This window comes from Monodon monoceros, unplaced genomic scaffold, assembly GCF_005190385.1.
Source record: "Monodon monoceros isolate NGI ecotype Baffin Bay Population unplaced genomic scaffold, NGI_Narwhal_1 Super_Scaffold_15, whole genome shotgun sequence".
In the NCBI taxonomy this organism is placed as follows: domain Eukaryota; kingdom Metazoa; phylum Chordata; class Mammalia; order Artiodactyla; family Monodontidae; genus Monodon; species Monodon monoceros.
This window is the reverse complement of record NW_021703771.1, coordinates 87,376,154-87,399,984: the sequence shown is the minus strand read 5'-3', so window position 1 is coordinate 87,399,984 and position 23,831 is coordinate 87,376,154. Positions and strand designations below refer to the sequence as shown.

General features: G+C 47.1%; 1 protein-coding gene across 1 annotated transcript in view; it reads right to left on the bottom strand.

Moving 5' to 3' along the window:
• Nucleotides 1-23,831, bottom strand: part of SMOC2 (SPARC related modular calcium binding 2) — a 154,894-nt gene that overhangs the window by 60,833 nt on the left and 70,230 nt on the right. Inside the window, exons 5-7 of the mRNA XM_029223864.1 lie at nucleotides 22,489-22,536; nucleotides 19,490-19,573; nucleotides 18,181-18,255 (exon numbers count right to left, since the gene is read on the bottom strand). Coding sequence (XP_029079697.1) covers nucleotides 18,181-18,255; nucleotides 19,490-19,573; nucleotides 22,489-22,536 — 207 coding nt within the window. The remainder of the gene's footprint in view (nucleotides 1-18,180; nucleotides 18,256-19,489; nucleotides 19,574-22,488; nucleotides 22,537-23,831) is intronic.

The window sequence follows — 23,831 nt, the reverse complement described above, 5'->3', positions numbered from 1 at the left end:
GGATTGATAAGTAAGGGCCCAGGCGACTAGGGCAGCAGAGATGCCTGCTCAGAGGAGGTGACCCTGCAAACAAGCATCTTACTTCAGGATGAGAGGCCCTGTACTAGAAGAGCTTTAACCCTCATAACCAGGAAGAAATGACAGGCCAACTCTTGCGAGTCAGCGTGTAAAATTAAGTGACTTTCCTAAGGCCTCACAACAGTAGAAGCAGGACACAAGCCAGGTCTCCAACCCTGAGTCGATGCTACAGAGCCCCAAACAGAGAAAAGACTGATGCAGTGGGGCCAGCCGTGACCACGGCGGGTCTCCCGGGGGCAACATCCCAGCCCTGGCTCAGCTCCCAGGACACACAGGAACCAACCCATCATGGGAGGCACCGTGCCGTCACAGCCTCACCTTTGTCCAGCCTTCGGTCAACGCCCCACCTGAAGGCGCCCATACCTGGCCCAGGTCTGAGGGTAAGCAAGATGCTCCTGGAAAGGAACAGGGCTCCCGGCACCACTGCTGGGATGGCTGCCGGACAGCGATGCCCTCACCTCCATCAGCCACTGGGGATCATAGCGAGGTCGGTCCCGCGGGTAAGTGTTTCCCCCAGGACTGCCCACAGCGAGGAATTCTGATATTCTCCAGTTCCTCTCCATCTAATCACTGGACCCGAAATACCCATCCCGAAGGAAACCAGAAGCATCAGCCATAATCGGGGTGGGAGGGAAAGAGAGAAGGTCATAAGTCCAAGTTCCAGCAAACCCTGGAACTGGGAGCACAGAGACCTCACGCGCGATAAGTGCCCCGACCGAACTTCGGCCTTAAGACTTTTCTTTGATGAAATGTGGGCAGATTTCAATGGGCAAACAGCCATTTGAAACCAACGAGTGTCTCCAAGGACACAGCGGCGTGAATTCACCTTCCGGGGGATCTTTCTTCTAAGGAAACCTTCAGAAAGGATGCTTCATGCCCCACATACAGACTGAACTTCCACACTTGCTTTTGGAGAAAAATCTGAATCACCTGGAGGTCGATGTCTGGGGCTGAGAAGCAAAGTGTTCCGATTAGGGATGTAAGTCCTTGTGCTGTTTGGATCCAAGATGGGTCTTGGGCTGGAGAGGCCTGACCACAAAACTTCTGTCCCCCATCTGCAGTGACACTTCCCCATTGGTCCACCAGCAAGAGGTTCATGCTGTTGTCGAATCTCCATGGTGCTTCGTTTGTCCCTTTATTTCTCAGCCATCCTGGATGACTCTGTAGAGCTGGGGCTTCCCTCTGCTCTGAGGCGTCTGTCCTGTCGGCACTCTGACCGGTGGTCCTCAGAGCACGGCCCCAGGACCCCTTCCCAGGAGGCCCACGAGGTCAGAACTATTTCTATGAATACTGAGGTGCCCCTTGTCTTCTCAGGCTCACAAGTGATTCATGATGACACGGAAGGGAGCGTGTATTAAAAAGTTCTCAGTTTTGATACTAAGCATAAACATTGATAAATATAAACCATGTTTAAAAAGCTCTTTGGGGGCCTCAATAAGTTCTAGGAGCATAAAGGGATTCTTAAACCAGAAGGTTTGAGAGCTGCCGACTTAGACCATAAACCTGAATTATTTGAGACTAAGAACCTTGTGCTATATATACATTCATTTTCTAAGGGAGCACGTAGTAGGCTCTCCTGATGGCGGCAGATCCACATAAGGCCCAGTCACCACGTCTCCTCCGTCTGCACACAGCTCTGCCCATTGGACAGCTGAGGAAAGAAACGTCAGGAAGGCAACACCCCGACCCCAAGCAGGCCGGCCGGGGAGGAGCCTGGTCTAGGGCCTGGAGGACCGGCTGCCTTGGCTGTGTGGCCAACAGATGTGGACAGCCCGACTTTGCGCTGGGCAGCTGTGAGAGCCTTGAAATCCGGGAAATCTCATGCTCAGGGATGATCTGACCTCACAGATGAGTGACCGCAAAGAAGAGAGGCCGTCCACCCCGAGGGGTGGGGACACCCGGAGGGGGCATCTGAAGAGCCGCTGAACGGGCCGAGCTGAGTGTCCTCGAAGGAGAACCAGGCAGGGGGGCTGGTCCCAGGCCCGGGGCAGTTTCCTGCAGCTGCCGTGATGCTTTCACACTGTTTGGGGGAGTTTATTTTCAGATGTTTGCAGCTGGCTCAAACCGTTCTGCTCGCGTTTTCTTTCCTCAGTCAAGCCAGACCCTTGGCGCACTGCGCCTCCTTCAGGAAGACGCCCTCACCTGTGCGGGACTTTCCACCTTCCGCCAAGACACAAAGAGCAGAGGGAGGCTTCCCTCTGTCCCCGAGCGCCTCGTCCCGGCTGCTGGCGGGATCCCCACGCCCTGGTCAGGAGGCTCTGTGCCCACCGCTGTGCAGTGAAGGACGAAGTGTACATCTCCCAGCAGGATGCGAATAGGACGCCGGACGGAACTCTACGGAGGGCAGGTCTTACTGAAGTGTGTCGTGCCCATTTCATAATCTGGGCGTTACGTCCCACAGTAACTGTATTTAAATGTGCAGCCGTGAGAAGCAGCAGCTGAGTGGAGAGCGGTCCCCGTGACAACGGCCCCTGGGTTCCGGACGGTTCCGGACACCACGCTACCCGGAGCTTCGCCTCATCCCGCTGGTGGCCCTGATGGCCAAACATTCCCTAGAAGCCCTTCCTTTTTCAGGGGGAGGAAATCTGAAGACACATTTTGGCAGAAGTGTTCAAACAGAGCAGGTCACCAGCCAAGCCCCAGCCAACAGCGCGCCTGGTACCACGTTACCTACTAAGGCCACGTTTGGGCCCAGTTTATGCAGAGGGCCTCCTGCCATCCCACAGCCTGGCTGAGAGCCTGCAGTATCTGCAAGAGAAGAGCCCTCCGGCTGTCGGGACCAAGTGGGGGACAGAGTGTGACCTCCACAGAGGTCAGCAAGGCCAGTCCCAGGTCGGCAGTGAAGAGAAAAGCCGCTCTGTCACGTGGCACACACGCCGGACGCCGGACCTCGGCCCAGATGGCTGCCCGCAAGATTGAAGCAGAAAACTGAGATGCTCCAGATGCCAGCTGACTCTCCAGGGAAAGGTGTGCTCCCCCCACCCCCGCCACCCCGTGCAGGCCCCGCTCCAAGCCGCCCTTCCCTGGACCTCCTCCAGCCTGCGAGGCCCCGGGCTCCCAGGTTTACAGTGACCTCCGGCCTGTGACACAGGGTCCAGGCTCAGGGCACCTCGTCTTCACACCGCGAGGCCCCACGGACCGACTCGTCTTCCCTCCCTGCCACACCTTCTGTGCCACTGGGGCCCGGACACCCCATGTAACCAACCTTCATCCCCCCACTGACCCCAGCACAGACACTCTCAGCACCAGGCAACCCCCCAGCATCCTCCACCCGCTTCCTGCCCTCCTGCTGCCGTTCGGGGGCCAGGCACGCAGCCCGCCCCCAAAGTAGGGTATTCAGCCACAGAAACCGCGTCCGTGGAGAAGAGGGCCGTGGAGACACCGGCTATAGGCTGGCTCGGCTTTCTTTCCTGGGCACTTGGAAAAGATGAAGGGATGAAAAGTGAAAAGAAGAAAACATTTCATAAAATATGCTGCCAAAAATACATAAATAAAGCAGAAATAAATGCAAAGAAGGATTAGAGATGTTCCCACCAATAATACCTGTCTTCCACTTTCCATCCACAGCAGAGCATTTAAAATATACTTCTTAGTAATTAAAATTATGTTATCTTGAATTCTTCCCAATACCCAAGTTTTCTTTTCAAATACCTCCCAAGTCCCAGGGAGCCTTTCTCCCAGGTTCGTGAATGCTCCAAGTGTCTTGTCGGAAACAGATGTTATTTCAAGCTCTCGTCTCCCAGAACTTCTTTCAGCACCTCTGTTCAAAGTGGCAGCAATATGGCCCATGGGCAGCCTCGAGCACAGGGAGAGATGCTTCCTTCTGGCTGAGACTGAGGCTGAAGGTCCACGGCAAAGACCTGGGTCATGGAGACGGGGAAGCAGCCCCCGAGTGAGACCAGCTCTGACAGCTGTCAAGACTCCCCTGGTTGTTCCCAAAAAGACTTGGCCAAGAACCTGCATCTTTTCCATATCTTCCTGTACAACATCTAAACTCTCATTTCTTTGCTTTTAGACCTTATTTCTGGTCTCTATTAATTCTATTCCCAGTCATCTACCCATCCACAGCCAATTACTGAATATTTTTAAGTCTTAACACTGTTTCAGGGCCATAAATAGACCCACACAAATATAATTAACTGATCTTTGACAAAGGAGCAAAGGCATTTCAATGGTATAAGGATAATCTTTTCAACAAACGGTGCTGGAACAACAGGACATCCAAGTGCCAAAAAATGAATCTAGATACAGACATCACACCCTTCACAAAAATTAACTCAAAATGGATTATAGGCCTAAATGGTGAATGCAAAACTATAAAACTTCTAGAAGATAGTATAGGAGAAAATTTAGGTGAACTTGGGTTTAGTGATGACTTTTTAGATACAACACCGAAGGCAATGATCCATGAAAAAAATAATTGATAAGTTGGACTTTATCAAAATAGAAAACTTATATTCTGCAAAAGACACTGTTAATAGAATGAAAAGATAAGCCCCTGACAGGAGGAGAACATCTGCAAACACATGTCTGAAAAAGACTTACATCAAAAATACACAAAGAACATTTAAAATTCAAAAATAAGAAAACATTCCAAGGGAAAAATAGACAGAAGGTACTTCACCAAAGAAGACGCACAGATGTCAAGTAAGTACGTGAGAAGATGCTCAGTATAATATGTCACTAGGGGACTTCAAATAAAAGCAATAATGAGCTACCACTACACATCCATTAGCATGGATAAAATCCAAAAACACACACCCAAAAACGGACAACACCAAATGCTGGTGAGGATGTAGAGCAACAGGAACTCTCACACGTTGCTGACGGGGGTGCAGATGGCATGGCCACTCTGGAAAACAGTGTGGCAAGTTCGTTACAAAACTAAACATGCCCTCACCATATGATCCAGCAATCACACTCCTTGGTATTTACCCAAGTGAGTTCCCTATGTTCGCGGGAACTCGGCGCTCTCTGTAAGCCTGAAAGCACTGTAAAAATAAAGTATGTTAAAAATAATTAAAATACTGTTCCACATCTGAAAAGATGTGAGTGTGAAATTCTAACAACAGAAACTGACTCCCCCACAGTCTTTGAGCGGCTTCTCACATATGCCCACAGGACTGGTCCCCGACCTAATCAAGACCCCCAGTCATTCTGGGTTCTCACTACCATCTTATTGGCTCAAAACTCTAAATCTCCACCTTATGTCACATCTAAAATGTTACAAGTCACCATAGGAAATTCACAGGCATTCAGTACTGACTTAAGCATCTATTAGACGTCCACTGTGGCCTTACAAATTACAAAAAGGCACAACGAGGAAACAGCAGGCAGTAATTTTTAAACAGAGGCAAGACATGAAACAAGGAGAAATATCCTCAATAATTTATTAACATCTGCCTTAACCCGTAAGTCCTCTTCTTCCTAGGCAGTTTGGTCATAACATGTTGTTATTTCAAAAGTTAAAGCAATGGCTTTAGATAAAACAGTCCAGTGATCATGAGAACACATAATGATTGAAAAACACTTAAATTTTTTTAAAAAACTCTTGAGTTAATGAAAACTCTCTTCCCAAGAAGAATTTTAGAGGAATTTTTCTTTCTTTTCTTCTCTTTTAGTTTTAAAAACTGACTTCTAAAATGAAGAAGGTACCCATCTTTCTCTTGATGCAGAATCACACCAAAACAGAAAAACAAAGTATTTCCAAGTGTCCAACAAAAGAAAGCATGCCTTTCAGCTGACGCTAATGTTGGAAAATGTGTTTCTCAAGTTAAGTTCCAAAAGTTATGAGCAACAGAAACGGGGGGTTAGAGGGAGTGCTTCTTAGCCAAGGGAGCAGCTGTAGATAAAGACGCTGGACCACCCCCCTTGGCCGGTGTGCTGTCCAGGCTTCTCTACACATCTTCCCAACTACTCAGCTAATAGGTGTGCGTCCTCCAGCACAACTGAATGTGCCACACACTATGATCTGCAAAATCTGCTCTATAAAGTCCACAGGTATACAAAGTAAAGGCAGATCGTCCATTACAAGAGTCTATAAAACCTTACATGTTGCATTTATAATATCCATTACTGCATGAAAATCATGTATTTCTTAAAAACCTGTACAGCTGTGTGAATACTCGGGGTGGCCTCAGAGGGCACGGGGAATATTGGAAACAAACATCCCTGCTGGCAGAAGTGGCAGACACTGAGGTGGCCTCATAAAATACAGGACATTTTTTCTTAGTTAATGTAAAGCTGTACTTGGCTGGTTTTCAAAAAAATAGTAAAAAAGCATCACAATGAAGCATACCCGTTTTATGCAAATCAAAACTACAATGAGACATCACCTCACACTAGTCAGAGTGGCCATCGTTAAAAAATCTGCAGATAACAAATGCCACAGAGGCTGTGGAGAAAAGGGAGCCCCTCCTGCACTGTTGGTGGGAGTGTAAATTGGTGCAGCCACTGTGGAGAACAGTATGCAGGTTCCTTAGAAAACTAAAAATAGAATTGCCATATGATCCAGCAATCCCACTCCTAGGCATATATCTGGAGAAAACCATAATTCAAAAAGATGAATGCACCTCTATGTTCATAGCAGCACTATTTGGGGACTTCCCGGTGGTCCAGTGGTTAAGACTCTGCGCTTCCATCACAGGGGGCATGGGTTTGATCCCTCGTCAGGGAATTAAGATCCCACGTGCCACACAGTGAGATGAAAAAAAAAAAGTCATAGCCGTGCTATTCACAATAGCCAAGACATGGAAACAACCTAAATGTCCGTCAACAGACGAATGGATAAAGAAGATGTGGTGCATATATACAATGGAATATTACTCAGCCATAAAAAAAGAATGAAATAATGCCACTTGCAACATGGATGGACCTAGAGATGATGATACTAAGTGAAGTAAGTCAGACAGAGAAATATAAATACCATATGATATCACTTATATGTGGACTCTAAAACACAACACAAATGAACTTATCTACGAAACAGAAACAGACTCACAGACATAGAGAACAGACTTGTGGTTGCCAAGTTGGGGGGGGGGCGGGGGGGAAGGGATGGATTGGGAGTTTGGGATTAGCAGATGCAAACTATTACATATAGGATGGTAAACAACAAGGTCCTACTGTAGAGCACAGGGAACTATATTCAGTCTCCTGTGATAAACCATAAGGGCAAAGAGTATATATGTGTATAATATGTATAATCATATAATATGTATATATATATATATGTCTAATCACTTTGCTGTATAGCAGAAATTAAACACAACGTTGTAAATCAACTACACCTCAACACAAATGTTAAAACAGAAGAATGTCCACTTGATGTAAGATATTCGTGGCCATTGAAGCAATACTACGTTTGGAGGACATTCTCAATTTTGTCTTCAGCCAACATTTGACACATTTGATTGGAATAAATTTCAATCTAGTGAAACATGGAAACTTTTATCAAAGGTTGATGAGAAATTACCCAGATGGCGTTCATGAGTATTACACTTCTTTAACCAAATACAAAATCATTCCTGTTGTAAGGGGACTTTTCAAGAGGAAGATCCCTGGAGCCCAGGGTGACTGCAGAAAAGAAGGATGCAGAAGGGGGGCTGGAGATGTACGTAAAGGGGGCACACCAACAGCCCCTTTACCTCCACGCTGAGCCGTTTTCCTGATAGGTTTTGCTTTCAGTGCAAACACCCAAATCCAAGCACAGTAAAATCACCCTATTCTGTATGTTACGGACTGAACTGTTTTCCTCCAAAACCCACAGGGTAAAGCCCTAACCCTCAATATGCCTGTATTTGGAGACAGGGCTTTTAAGAAGGTGATTAAGGTTAAATGTGGTCATAAAGGTCATGGGACCCGAGTCCTTACAAGAGGAAGCACAGACACCAGGACTGCGAGAGCCCATAGCAGAGGCCATGTGAGGACACAGAGAAGACGCAGCTGTCTGCAGGCCAGGAAGAGCCTTCTCACCAGGACCCATCCTGCTGGCACCTCTGCTCGGACTCCCAGCATCCAGGACCAGAAATAAACAGCTCCCCGCCCCAGTCTGTGGTGTTTTGTTAAGACAGCCCTAGCAGACGAATACATTGTACGAAAACTTGATTTTTTGAAGAAAGCCCAAGGAACCTTTCTCTGCTAAAGATTAGCCCAACAGAGGTTGAAAACAGGGAAGTGTGTTCATCGACAGGCAGGGTTGCCAGACAAAACACAGGATGCCAGGTGAAATGAGAATTTCAGATAAATGAAGAATAGTTTTAGTATAAGTATATCCCATGCAAGTTTTATATTTTTTTCTTTCATAGCATTTTCTCCTATCCCTTCCCCACTCAGACCTGCTGTTGACGTAACTGTTAGCCAACTTCACCAGCTGAAAGAAGAAAATTCAAGTTAGAGGGAGGAAATTTTCCAGCAGGATTAACACCAAATTCCACCCTCAAAGTTCAGGCTAGTCTATGGAAGAGGACGGTATAAGGGCATATGTTTGCAAAGCAGGAAGACCGCTGGCTTTGGGGGCACGAAGGCCTCTGTGAGGCTCTGTGGGCGGCGGCGGCAGCTCCCTGTCTTACCCGAAAAGGGGTCTCAACTCTGGGCGACAAAGGGAGACCTTGGTTAGGCAACAAAAGCATGAGCAACAAAAGAGAAATAGATAAATTGGATTTCATCAAAATTAAAACCCCTTGTGATTCAAAGGGCATTATCAAAAAAGTGAAAAGATAACACACAGGATGGAACAAAATACTTGCAAATCATATATTGGATAAGGGATCTGTATCTAGCATACATAAAGTCTAACAACTCCAGAACTAAAGGCAGATAACCAAACAATCAAATGTGCACAGGATTTGAATAGACATGTCTCCAAAGAAGATTTACAAGTAAGCACCTGAAAAGGTGCTAAACATCCTTAGTCATCAGGGAAATGCAAGGCAAAACCACAAGGAGACTCGACTCCACACTTCCCAGAATGACTGTAATCCAAAAACTGGAAAATAACAAGTGCTGGAGAGGATGTGGAGAAATCGGCATCCTCGTGCGTGGCTGACGAGGACGCAAAATGGTACATCCACTTGGGGAAACAGTTTGTCAGCCCCTAAAAATGTTAAATGTCGAGTTACGATGTGACCCAGCAATTCAACTGCTGGGTATGAACCCAAGAGAAAAACATATGTCTGCACAAAAACTTGTGTGGGAATGCTCATAGCAGCACTATTCATAATAGCTGACAAGCGGAAACGACCCAAATGTCCATCAGCTGAGGAACAGATAAATAAAATGTGGTCCATACATACAAGGGAAAGTTATTGAGGCGTAAAGAGGGATGAGGTTCTGAGACGCACGCTGCCACATGGATGACCCATATGAGCATAATGGTAAGTGAAAGAAACCAGTCACAAAGACCCCATATTGTAAGATTCTACGTACTTGAAATGACAGAACAAGTCCATCTACAGAGCCTGAAGCAGATTTGTGGTCACCAAGGGTTGGAGGTTGTCAATGGGGACCGATTGCTAATGAATATGGGGTTTGGGGTTTCTGGAGAGATGAAATGTTCTAAAACTAGGTTGTGGTGACATTGCACAACTCTGTAACTTTACCAAAACTTTTGACTTGTACACTTCAAACTGGTCAATTGTACAGTATGTGAATCCCATCTCAATAAAGCTGCTTAAAGAAAACATACAGCATGGAGCGTGGATGGGCAGAGGTGGCTTAAGAGGTTGCACAACGGGCGGCCACCTGGAGGCCACCAGAGGCCCTAGAAGGCACTCGGTCTTATGGTGAGGTGACCCAGGAAGCCGCTGCAGAACTCTGAACGGAGACGTGGCTCTTGCTTTAAAAGCTCAATGTTGAGAAAGCTGCAGTGGGGAGAAAGACCGAAGCAGAAACACAGATGGGGAGGCCTGGAGACCCTCAGAATCCAAGCGGTGATCCAAGCCAAGCAAAGCTCAGATGCCTCAGTGAGCCCGGCGCTGCGGGCCTGGAGGGAAGTGGACGACGTGGACACACCTCAAAGGCAGGACAGAATGGAGGTGTGAAAGGAAGGGTCACACAGCATTGAGGACAACTGATATCTGTGCGGCCTTGGCCTAGTACTCCAATGCCTTCCAGAAACAGTGCTTTGTTTTACATACATGTGTAATTACAAGAAAACACTGAAAGATGGCCAAAACCCTGCTGATAATAGTTAACACGTGTTTGCAGCGGGACCCAAATGTTCACATAAACGGAAATCACCAGAGAAGCTGCTCAAAATGCAGCTTTAGAAGCCCCACCGCAGAGGCTCCGGTATCCTGATCGAGGGTGAGACGAGGGATATGCATTTTAATCAGGGTTATAGGTCTGGTGGCACAAGTTTTAACAGGCAGCACCGGTGCTGTGGGAAGCACAGGGAACCAGCAAGTACAAAGCAGCACTGAGCTTCCCGGGGCGTGAGCACAGGGCTGGGGAGGCGGGACCCAAGCACATGCCCATGTGCAGCAGAACGTAAACGTACGTGTACATAACATGGATACACACTCACAGGTGTGTGTGTGTGTGTGTGTGTGTGTGCAACCATACGAATGATGCAAGAGGAAACATAAACTAACCAGTGAGACACAATCACAGGACCTAATCACGCAGTGAAGCTATATCATATTTACTGTTTTCCTAGAGGCTGTATCCAGGGCTCAACCAGCGCCTGACACGCAGAGACCTTGGGCAAGAGACCAGCTTCCGGCAGCAGGACGGAGGGAGCGGAGGCGGCAGGTCCAAGGCCAGGCTGGACCTGCAGGAGGGGTCTCTGCCCTCCGTGTGGCTCTCCGCTTCCTGAAACTGATCCACGGAATGAGGCCGCAGAGCCCAGGAGAGAAGGCCCCTGGGTCCCCGCACGGCCGCAGAGAGGGGCTCCCCCGGGATTGTCCCCAGAGCAAGGGTGAACTTGTGAGCTTCTCGTCTAGACGCGGAATTGCGGGTGCATTTCTTCCAACATTTACACCTACCCTTCCTGATAAACCCCGGTGTGTCATTTAGAAACCTATGCCCCCATGATGATCATACAAAGTAAACCGGAACATTAAGCGAATCACCTGGATTTGCTGCTTAGGTAAATTTTTGCACTCTGTTTGTATGTCTGGGATAAGACAGGCCGGTACAAAAGATCGAAGTAGTTTGAGAAACTACTAATATCTTCAGATCTACGTCTTAGTGCACAGAACCGTAATATTACTTAGATATTCTGTGTTTTGATGCAGATGTTCTATTAAGTATATAACTTAAACGAGATCTTTTTTAACAGGCAGATCCTTGGTCTGCTTTTTCATCTGAAACACAATAGCCTGACGTATGCTGGCTTTAGCCACTAATGTGATTTTCAGGCAAAACCAGAGGAACACTTCCAGACCAGGGCTTATCTGAGACAGAAACTCAGGATGCAAGCAAAGAGGAGAAAGGTGATAACTATGAAGACGAACGAAGGTAAAGGGAAAGGTTGCATCTGTTAAAAAACACAGGTAATTTTTTGATAGAAAGTAAGTACTTAATACATGCTTGATCGTATACAGACACTTGCACACACCACACCATTCCCAGGACTGAATCAAAATCCTTAACAACTGGTTAACGTTTTCCAAACTCGCCGGCCGCACAGCCAGGTCACGCAGTTCCTTGTCACCGGCCGTGCATCATGCCCATGCAAGAGCCGGGCATCAGTCAGCAGTCTAAACGGCGAGGATGACAAGACAGGGCCCATTGAGAAGAGGCGGCCATCGGCGGAATAGCCTTCCACTGCCCTTGCGGGCGAGGCGGGAATTCTAGTCTGGGTTTCACCATGTGAGTCGTTTCCAAAAAGACCCTCCACTGTTTATGAGCCGCATCAATCCCGATTTAGTCTCTAATCCAACTGATGGGAAGACCACAGAAAGAGGGCCACAGCGATACCTGGTCTATTAACATTCTGCTCACACGTGTGAAGAGCAAAGAAGAGACGTCTCATCTGGTTCACGCAGCAAAGCAGCCCAGTACAGGACACAAGCCTACGAACCTCACCGCCACAGAGAAACCTTTCCTCAGCACTGCCAGTCCCATCATACACTTTCTAGAACCTGAATTCTCCAAAGCAGGTATCCAGTAACCTCTGTAGTGAACACACACGCGCGAGTGACAGAGATTCTCAAGAAATGTCCTCTTGTTATCTGCAAAGTCCAGGCCTGAGCTCGCATGTGAACAAGTGGATATTAACCCCAGTCCTATTTACACACTGGACTCTGATGGCCCCGCTGGACGCCAGGGCTCCCTGGGACACGCCCCGATTCCCGTGAGGTCAGCTCACCGTTGCCATGGAGATGAGGTGCTGAACTGGCGCTCAGAGAGGCTGATCAGGGCCGCCGTGCCATGTGGGAGCCCAGCTCAGCCCCTGCCCTTCCCGAGGCCCCAGGGGCTCCGAGCTGTAGCAGCCATAACTCTAGTCAGAAGGAAGCCTGCACTAGACCCAGGGGCTCGGGGAAAGGGATGGCTGGGCCCACAGCAGCTCAGCTCACTCTGTCCCGTGCCGTGAGCGGTCCATCTGGCCCCCGCCCTGGTCCCCTGTGCTCCTTCCCACGTGAAGAGGGGCTTCGTGTGCGGCGCCCCTTCTGCCTGTCTGAGAGCGGTTCTGCCCAGGGTCACCTCCCATCACGTCTCTTCTGGAGCTACCGCCCTCCCCAGGGGACAGCCTGGCCAGGCGAGAACTGCCAGAACCCATCCAGGTGCTTCCGGGGCGAGGCGGGCTCCTCCCATCCAGGTGCTTCCGGGGCGAGGCAGGCTCCTAACCCACCGTCAACAACAGAGGCACCTCGGGAAACTGGGACCAAACTCACATCACAGCAAGGTGGTTGGCTTTGAAAGGGACACATGTCTGACGTGCAGTCACAGACCTGGGCTAGACCCCTGCCAGCCACCTGGAGATTTTGCAAGGTGTTCTTACCCACAGGACAGGGAGAAGTGGGCTGTATTACGCATTAAATCACAGAGGACTCTGCCTGATGCAAAGTAAGCTTTCCACGAATTGTAAGCTGTGGCTCCACAAAGGACACTGTTTAACATCAGTAATTCAACGATGGACTGAATCTCATTTACACAGAGAATAAATAAGTCGAACACCCTCTTTTGTTTTCACACGGTGAGGGTACAGATGTCTGTGTGTATAGAGGCTGGTGTGTGTTTTCAAGCAGCTCAGATACAATTTGCTTACTTCCATTACTTTTTTCTGTACTTATGTTGAAATGCTGCATACTGGTTATTTAACCAGAGTTTGAATACTGAAATCTAAGAATTAAATATGATTGGAATTAAAACTCCCTTTTATAGTTAGGAAACTTGGATAAATTGTCTTGTCCATTTTTAGGTAGCTTAATTAATATCGGTAAACAGCACACTTTTACAGTACCCATTTAAAAGGAGCTATTTGATTTATTTTAATATTTTAATCTCTTCAAATGACCAACACTATAAGAATGTAGTTGGCATCTTGCTGTCTTGTAATGTCATGTTTGAAGAATGGAATAGAAAGGGAAATGAGGAAGTAATACTTTAAGGCTTTAAAAGGAAGAAAGAAAATATAACTGGTGTTCTTTTCCCCCAGGGAATGCAATTTACCATGATTTAAAGCAGAATCAAAAGACAATCATCTTTTGGCAATAAGTTTAATATGTGCAATAAAACAAAAACTATCAATCCCGAGTAAAATAGAAAAATGTTTCCACTGAGGGGGTCCCATAAAACTGTGGAACATCCTGAGATACAGAACATCTCTTGGATATAAAACAGAGCTATTTTTAATGGTTTAGGGAGGAAAACATATTTTTCTTCCAAGTGGGAGGAGGGTTTCAGAGATGGCAAAACCGGGGCCTCTAGGTTTTCTCCAGCTCACATGCAAAACTTAAAAAGACCACAAACCAGAAGACCACTAAAGCCAGGGGCTTGTGTATCAGAGCCGGCTGAGCGGCTTGCGTGTGCCCTGGGTCTGCAGCCATCTGCAGCACCTTGGAACTCAGGGCCCGCCTCTGGAGGCCTCCGAGGGCCCATCTCCTTGGCTCGACCACAGGCAGAGAGAGAAAGCAGACATGCTCCCCTGCCAACTTGGGATTTGAATAAGTAATGAAACCAAACGCCCGATGATGCCCCAGATTCGCGCTCTTGGTCTTCAGGAAGCACCACCTGCTCTGAAGCCGCTGGGAGCGGGCGCTAGTGCCCCCCCGCCAGTGCCCACCTCCTAGCTGGCCAGGCTGGGCCTTGCGGAGGCACTGTGACCCCAGATGGTGACAGTGGCCGGAGTAGGGTGGGGAAGACCCTCAGCCTTCCCAAACCGTAGATTCCTAAAGCAAATAGACGAGGGGGTTCCCATGCATCACGGCTGAGGCCAACAAGGGTGTTTCCAAGGGGGACTGTCACACAGCACACGTCAAAGGACAACCCACTCCGGGACCTTAGAGCTCACGTTTCCGGGGGTAACCGTTGGAGGTGTGGGGCAAAGACAGAACGCATCTCTTTCCCCAGAGCAGGGCAGAGACGCCGATGCAGGACCCATCTTGCACGCTGCCCGCCCGTGGACCCCAGCGAAGCCCTGGGTCCCCGCAGAGCCCTGCACGCCTGGTGCACTACAGTGTCTGAACAGGAGAGCAGGGGCCCACTCAGCGGATAAACTGTTTATGTGAAATAAACAATGAGACAACAGAGAGCCCTCTGTGCTCTCCTGATGGAAAAGATAAACAGAGTCCGCCTGCCCATGCCACGCCCCACGGGCCATCATGGGGGCCCCTCCTGCTGGGTGAGCAAGCCGACGGGTGGAGGGGAACCTCCTTTACTCAAAGTCACCCATCTAAACGTCGCTCTCTTCTACAAAATGCCTTCACGGGAACGTCTGTGCTTGACCGAGAGACTGGGGGCCGTGGCTCGGCCGGTGGACGCGCAGTCGGGACCTGCTGGATGGGTTATTGACCCAGCTCATGAAGAGCTAGCGAGCCGGGGAAACGGGCTGCATGGGAGCCTCCGTCCCGAGTCTAGAAGGGATAGCTCCCTGGAACGCGGCCCCTCCACTCCCTGAAGGGCTGAGGGAGGAGCCCCCCGCCCTGCCCTGGGGACCTGCGGGTGTGGACTGCACGCTCGGGCTGTGTGCTGGGTCCCGTCACAAGGGCAGAGCTAAGCGTGCAAAACGAGCCCGGAGCAGACGGGAGGAGTGATGCTGAGCATGCGCACAGAGGGAGGGCATCGGGGGGCGCGCGCAGGGGGCCGAGACGAGGCCGTCTGCGCGCCAGGAGCTGGGGCCCCAGCAGACCCAGCAGTGACCGAGAGTTGAGAATATTTGAAAAACAAAGTGCGCCTTCCCAGGAGCAGGGATAGGAAATAAGAATGTAGGTAAGACAGTGCGCGGTTTGCTCGGGTAACAGTCTGAGGTCTGAGGACGAGGGCCAGGAAGAAGGGTCTTCGGGGAAATGAGAAAGGGGACGAGCGGCGGGGTCAGGCTGGAAGACACAAGAGGGTCCGTCCGCATCGGTCGTCCGCAGCCACCGTGGGAAACGCCCTTGTGTCCCCACTCCTCCAGCTTTCTCTGCCCCGTCCCCTCAATGTGAAGAAGGATTCGAACTCAAGGTTTAACGGCTGACAATGGCTGTAGGCAGCACAGGTGCATTTTAACAGGGGTCCGGCTGTGTCACCAGGTGAGCACAGACAGCGATGCCAGGCGCCCCCATGTCTCAGTGGGGCAGAGGAGGTGTCCCCTCTCTGAAGGACAGTGGTGAGGGTCACGGCCGGGGTCGGGTGGTCAGGTGGCATTGCAGTTCCCATCCTCAGAGACCCTGCCCATGCCGTCTGGGCTTGGCTGTAACTGCCTTCTCCTCCTCTGAGATTCGGGGATGGGAAGTGCAGAAGCCCCACTGGCTTGCTGTGTCGGGGGAGCAGGACAGAGGGGCAACGAGGCATGTGAGGTACCAGCACATCGTAAGCACGAGAAACGTTAGCTGCTCTTACTACTATCACTGTTGTTCCAACTAACAAAGAAAGTGCATTCTTTAGTATTCTAGATTGGTTTAAAGGAAATCAGGCAGAAATCTAGAAGGTATTTAACATACCGCAGGGCAAGAGTAACAGTTTAATAAACAGAGATATAAATTAATTTGATATAATTAAACTGTCACAAAACCTCTTATCTGGTAAAATCTCGTAATCAATTTTTATAACTTCTATAAATGGAATGATAAAGTTGAATATAATAAGATGATTCAAGTACATAAAGAAACAGACACTGTCAATTATATATTAATAGAAAAAAACCGAGTCACGCATTCCTAAGTAAAATGCAATTTTAGGTTTTGGTCACTTAATGTATATTGAATCATATAATGAAAATGATGCTTTTCCTGCATAATGAACCAACAGAAGAATATTTCATTTATATTTATATTGAACTTCAATTACTAAAAGTCTAGCAGTGAAACACTCATGGTATGTACATTAGATCAAACTTTTAGTTATTTACGTATTTATTTTTTGTTTCATTTAGTTTGCTTTAGATAAGAACGCAATGATGCCATCAAAGTGGCCGTGGAACACGTGGAATAAATAAACATGTATTGAGTGCCTATCACGTGTAAATTTTCATAGACTCGGATTACTTTGTTTCCTTTACAAGGAGGTCCCTTCTGAAAACGACTATCACTTTATGCTCCAAAGTACATTTGCGCATATACCCACACGGCCTCCCTCACTACGCATGGCAATCTTACTCCCCATGTTTGGTCACGTAAGTAATATTATGTTACTTTAGTGCAAACTTGTGGGGGTGCGGGGGATAGTACTTTTAACTGATATAAAGAAACACCAGAGAAAAAAAGCAATGCATTCTCAGTTTGGCTTCTTCTATAAAGGAACATGAAAGAGTACCCACAAACAAGGTAAATTCTTAAAAACACAGAATAACAAAAAGTTACAACGTATTTATGTTTTGTTAAATAAATGTGTCTACTTCTACCAAAGAAGATTATTACTAAAAGTATCTTTTAAAAATAAAAATTAAGTACAAAGGAAACTCTTCTGACATTGAAATCTCAGTGACAACGGTGGTCATTCTGTAAAATCTATGATTGTTTGCCATTTTATCACTAAACTTAATAAAGTAAATACTATATTTAACATCTTAAAATACTCACTAGGGCTGACTTTCTTTGGACCCTCAGAAAGAGCATGTATCTGAACAACTGGCATTAAATAGAGATATAACCTCATAATTTCATGCCCCATGTCTACAAGTCAACTCAATGTCACATTTTTGTGTTCTACACATTTAGGCTGATTTAAATCAAATTACAGTGTAGGGTAACTTACGTAAACTGGAATTTCCTGAAGCATTATTTTTAGTCCCACTAAGTACTGCAAGTCTGCACTGTTTTTATTAGTTAATTACAATTGACAGGTCATGTAAGGCCTGAAAATCTGGTAACAGAAAGTGATGGGTGAAATACAGACGTATTTGTTCTGTGAACTTATACGGAACTAACTCTGTCAAACCCTGAATAGCTTCCTACTGACAATTAGAACTGCTTTTTAAAACAATGTACATTTCCAATGACATTCTTACAATAATTTTATATTTGTTTCTCAAATTAAGTTTGAGTACTGCCACACTGATGCTCCCCTGGGCATCAGTGAAATCCCCTGAATTTCAAGGTCCCCCAATAAATCTGAAACATTCAATGTTTGAACCAATTTCCCATGTACTAGTCTATATGGTACAGAAGCAAACCAAATTAGGCAAGTTTTGGAAATACGGTGACAAGACTGAACAAAACTAACTCGGTCTCTAAAGTTCATAAGAGAAATGTACAAGTTAATGTCTCTATGCAATAGGAAAACGTATCCATAATGATAATTTCTGAGCAAAAACTGTTAACTATTCTATAATATGTTCTATAACTTACCATATTTAATAAAACACTCAGATTTGAACTGTATTTTGGTGGGCAAGCCATGGCATTATTTGCATGACTCATTGGTAGCTAGGGAAAAAGATGTGCTCTGCACGTAACTTCCAGAAAACAAGACCACTTTCCAGGTCCATTAACTAAGTCACACTGGGCTCCTTTTTACCTGAATTCTTATTGGTTTTGTTCTGTCGACTTTTAACTTGTTCAGTCCAAAGCGTGGGGTATCGTGATGCAACATCTAATGAACCAAGATAAAATGATGATTATTTTAATTCATCACGAAAACACAAAGTCTCTCAATTAAAGACTTCAGCAGGCAGTCGAAAAGCCCCCAAAATCAATACAATCAGTAAACGCACATTGTAGAGATTTTTTAAAAATAATGATTACGTGCATGAAACAAAAGGGAATGACAACATACATTTTTAAAAACTTTAGCATATGCCTTTTTCTTTCTTTCTTCATCCAAAAGTATAAATAAAAGTGATACGAGTCCAGACAGGCTCCACTGTAAAGAACAGGTTTTGGCAAAAAGTCCCAAAGTATAGAAACATATCCTTGTGTGGTAAAGATGGATATTCACGTAACACACAGGGTCATCACTCAGTTGAAAGATTCAATACAAAGTGCTGTATGTAAAGCGTAACTTTTGCCTACAACATTCTGGGAACAGATCTTTGGTAGTAATATTAACAAATGTAACTGAATATTTACGGTGCGATCAGTATACCACGTGCCCGAGAGCCACACAGAGGCCGACCGGTTGGTCACACGTGCCTTTGTCACCTAGCAGCTTTGTGACGTCAGACACGCTCTCATCTGTGATACAATGTTCTGAGGGCTCAGCGGGCTCAAGTAACAGAGTCCGTGGCATTTACTGCCAAGCAAAAGTTAGTTATCATGATTATCCTTGTTATTATTATTTTCAAAGCACGATGTCATCCTACCCTCTGATCTTTGATTTATTTATTATGTGCACTCCTTACACTTGGTCTTCAAACCTGACCCCCCTTTCGACCTGAGAATTGGTGATACAGTGGCAAATACCTACAACAATGTATTAAAGGCTAAGAGTAGGCAATCCATCCTTCTCGTAACCACAAAATTCAGTAAGCCTCTGAAACATCTCTATACATTTGACTTCACAAAACTGGTCTTTGTAAGGGTGGTGATCACATGACATGAAGAGTGAGCGGAAGAAATGGCATATGCTAGCGCACCCTTTGGAAATATATATTTCATGTTATCCAGATAAAATCTCAACTCAGAGACTTGTACTTAAAGAGAGGCCTCTGCGTGTGCTGTGTGAAAGCACCGCAGCAACACTCAGGGGCCCTAAGGAGGGACGGAGGGGCCTCATAAAGGTGAAAAAGGCCAACCCAGCCCGTCCTGAGCGCAGTCCTCGCAAGAGGACGTGGCTGCACCCTCAGGCCCGCGCCCTACCCCCAACACAACTCCCCACCGACACTCACCTTCCTCATCTCCTTGAGGCTGAGTCTCCAACGCTGGAGCTGAGGCATCATCTGAATTCAGAACGGAAAAGATTTGCAAGGAGACTACAATTATGAGAGTAAGTGAAGTAAGTGTGCATACAGGATGGACCCTAAGGATTGCATACACCCCCACGATCCACCAAACCACAACCCAGCACTCAGTAAACCATACAGAGGCTCAAAGCTCCAAACAGACCCCACGGGGAAGGGTTAGGTATGATGTAAAGCATCGGAGCCAACCGGACGGATGAGGGAGGGTCCACAGGAATGGGGGGGCTGGGGGGCTGGGGGGCTGGCATCCCTGCTGTGCCCCTGTTTTCCAGAGTGGAAGGCAGGGATGGAGACCCAGGCCCTGGACTGTGCCCCGTGGGTCTCTGGACCCCTCAGGCCTCCTGTGTCGACACGTGAGAGGCTGGTGGGGAACCCGGTGAGAGTGTCAGAGGACAGAGGGACGAGTGTGGATTAGAAAGCTCTACGCCATTTCACTGAAAACATTATTCCAAGGACACAGTCTTTGTTGAATTAGTTGAAAAACACTCGTTGGGCTCCCTGGTAAGCAAGCCTCTAGAAGCCCCCCAGGCAAGGGGGCCCCAGCCAGGGACACTGTTACAAGGCACACTGCGGGGGGCTCTCGAGAACCAGCCTAGTGTTTTTATTCGTGTGATTTTTTTTTTTTTAACAATTTCAGGATCAAAATACAGCAAGCAGTGGTAGAGGGAAGGGGCAGCCACATGGCTTATGTAGTTAACTGTGACCCATTACTATCCCAGCTCTCTGAAGAATAAAAATGAAGTTCTTTTCAGTGGAAAACGAAAAAGAATATTTTTTAAATTCTTTAACATTTAACCATCTCCAGAAAAAAAGCTTGTTAGCTGTCAAAATACTGACAAAATGTAGCATCATTTATCTGAAATAGCCAAGTCAAATAATGATAGTAGCAATAAACTAGAAGTATTTCGTTATTGAATATTCTATAATCTTCTTCCAAGAATGAAATGGGGAACATACTGAAAACATATTTGAAAGTCTTAACAGAACATACTGAGAAAAGTCTTAGCATATTTAAACACGCTTTGGAATAACAACCAGAAAGTACACAGTTAATGTTGCACGTTTTTGCTGAGGCCTAAGCGGGCCACCACGCTGGCGCCAGCAGCCCCCGTCTGATCCCTGTGTCCAGGCCAGTCTGAGTTCTCAGCCGAGCTAACCAGGGCGAGAGGTGACGGGGGGCGGGGGGGCATCCCTGAGGGACAATGAAGGGTGCCGGTCCCCACTCCTGTCCCTCCCCCGCCCCTAATGCCAGCACCAGGGGCCCCTATGTTCCTGCCTTGGCCACAGGCCCCTGGGCAGCGTGATCCTCCTAACCCACTACCAGGCTCCGGCCCCTGGAGAGTCTGTCCCGGTGCAACTAGCCCACTGGCACCTACTGGGCTTAGCCTTAGAAAATGAAGCAAAGCCACGGGCAGCTTGGTGCCTTTCACTTTCCCTCCAGGGGAGTTTGTTAAATGTCTCTTTTTCCCGGTCACCCAGCTTCGTTACTTATTCTCAGGTATTTCCTCTGACAGGCACGTCTGGAGATCAAGGGGCTTCAGTACAAGGAATGTGTTCTTCCCTTAAATCCACTTCTGAGCCCACGTGCCAATTCCCTGGGGATTTTTAAAAATTTTTTACCGTGGATTCGACCTGTATCACCATGAACAGGATTGGGTGGGGGCGCCTGAAAGAGTGTTTCCCTCCGTCTCCCTTTCAGCCTTTGACTCCTGTTTCTCACCACGAACATGTATACTTCCTCTCCTCTAAAACGTACCAGAATGCTCACCCCATCTGCATCTCCCCCTTCCCAAACGGAAACCCTCGCCCGAGCCAGGGTCCTGACCCCACCTGCCGGTCCCTCTCTCGCCTACAAACTGGGCTCTTCTCCCCACCTGTGAGGGTCTCTGCCCAGGTCACACCTGTCCCAGCTTTCACACCCACCGTGCTCCACTCACCTCCTCCTCTGTGAAACCGCTCCAATTCCGCCCTCGTCTGCGCCCGCCCTGCGTGCTGTCTACACAGCTGGCATTACTCGTGTGCCAATCTGTGTGGATCTCATGGATTTATCTTAATGATACAAAGACTCTACGATCTTTCCAGGACAAGGACAGTGGCCACCGTGACTTCAATACACACTTGAAAGACCTGGGTTGAATAAAACTGGGGTCTTTTGACTCCATATCACTTTTCTCTATTACTGGTTCATATACTATAACCTACCTCAGGGAAAAATAAGTGCTTAAGATGTTGGTACATTATTTTTATTTCATCTTAAAAATAAATTCTGACTTCACGGGTTGATATAAAGACAGACCAACGGGTGACAGCTGAGGAAAGGGTAAAGGGGTCACGGTGGGCTTGCGGCGGCCAGCGGAGATGCTCCAGGAGCTGTGGGATGATTTCCAAAGGAAATGCTCCCTGCTCCGTCAGGTTCCCAGCATTTCCAAAGGAAATGCTCCCTGCTCCGTCAGGTTCCAAAGGAAATGCTCCCTGCTCCGTCAGGTTCCTTCTGGGTGCTGGTCCTAGAAGGAGTGACTGTCATAGATGGAAACAGCCCCCCCTTTCTGATGAGGAGAGCTCCATTAGTGACCTCCGACAACTGCTATGCTAGAGGCTCGTGCCAGCCCTGGAGTCCCCTGCACAGATATGGACCCGGGATGAGCCTAACACCGTCCACAGGCGGTCCCAACACAAGCCACGTCTAAGAAGCCCTGACGCGGACACGGGTGGGTTACCCAGCAGGTCACGTGCCCGGCACCTGCCTGGTCCCAACAACCCTAAGGGTCGAATAAACGTTTGCTGAATGAATAAATAATTAACAAAGGGCTTCAGCTCTCATTACCATCACTGATATACGTTGACATTTTAACTTGAGAAGTTATTTTAAGGCATAGATTGGATTCGCTGTCGTCACATATCAAGGAAGTTCATTTTCAGATAGTTACCTGTCTTTCCTGTGCCTTCCCGTTGGGGTAACTTTTCATTTATGGAACCTAAAAGAGGAAAATAAGGGATAAAATTATTCTTGGCTTTCAAATGGTCATCACTAATTGTTACACAAACATTTTATTCCATTTTGATTAATTCACAGGGCTTTGTCACTTTCTAGTTAAATTACACAAGCTACCTAGTGCCCTGTCATCTGAAATCACAAGCCCAAAACTAGGAAATGTAAGATTAGCTCCCATTTCTCTGGCCGCCTGGCATGTGACGTACATAAGAGCCTCTAGGGTACAAAATATAGCGGTTTCTTCGCATGAAAAATATGATACTAACCTTTTAAACGTACATCACTATGTGGGGATAGTTGAGTGAATTAGATTTTTTTAAACTTTTAAAATTTTTAAAACTTTTTAAAAAGTAATAAAAAGTTATTCAACTGCAGATAAATAAAAATCCTGGTTTCAGCTGAATTCTGATTTATGGAAAACTGAGGAACCATCTTTTTGTAAGGGGAGTACAGCAAATACGCTAAAGTTATCTAATTTTTAATAAAATTTTAACCATTACACTGAAAGGTTTATATTACAAATAGGAGGCATTGCTCTGCCTTCCCCATAGACTGAAACTGTTATGGCACCAACATTTTCCTCACCGTTATTACACCTACTCAAAGGAATAAGCAAATTCTGTTCAGCATTAATTTGGAGTTTATCTGCCCGTCCAGTTCAGAATATTCCATCCAGGATTCATTTAGAATTCCCCTAGTCATATGCTGGCAAGACTCCGCAGCTAAAACATCTCATGAAATAAAACTTGAAATTCATTGCTCGTTTTTTCAATCTCGAATATCACATTGAAATACAGACTTGTATTTATACTAAAGATATCAACTTTAGGACAGTTTGAGAATGTTTATCTTGTCTTGGAAATATCATGGTTCTATAGCAGGAAACGTACGAGCAGATCGTTGTAGACTCAATCCTGAAGGACGGGGCAGACAGTGTAAGTCAGGGATGCTGTGCATCCTCTCCAAATGTTGACAGAAATGACGTTGAGGGCGTGGGTTCCCCTACACTCAGCCCAGGGGTTACAGGAAGGAGCAAGATACAACAGTAAACACTAGGTGGCCCGAGTGCGGTTCTGCAGGAGACACAGCCTGTCCTCCCCCCCAGCTGCTTGTCTGAAATACCTGAATCATAGGCACCTGGAAATGCAGTTCGGTCAATAGATAAAAAGGACCAGGTTTTCCTGGTGCATCTATTTGCACAATATTTGAGGTGCTCCCCAAAGCAGCTATTGGTCATTTCCCAGCTGTGGCCGGTACCATGCAGTGAAATGTTACATG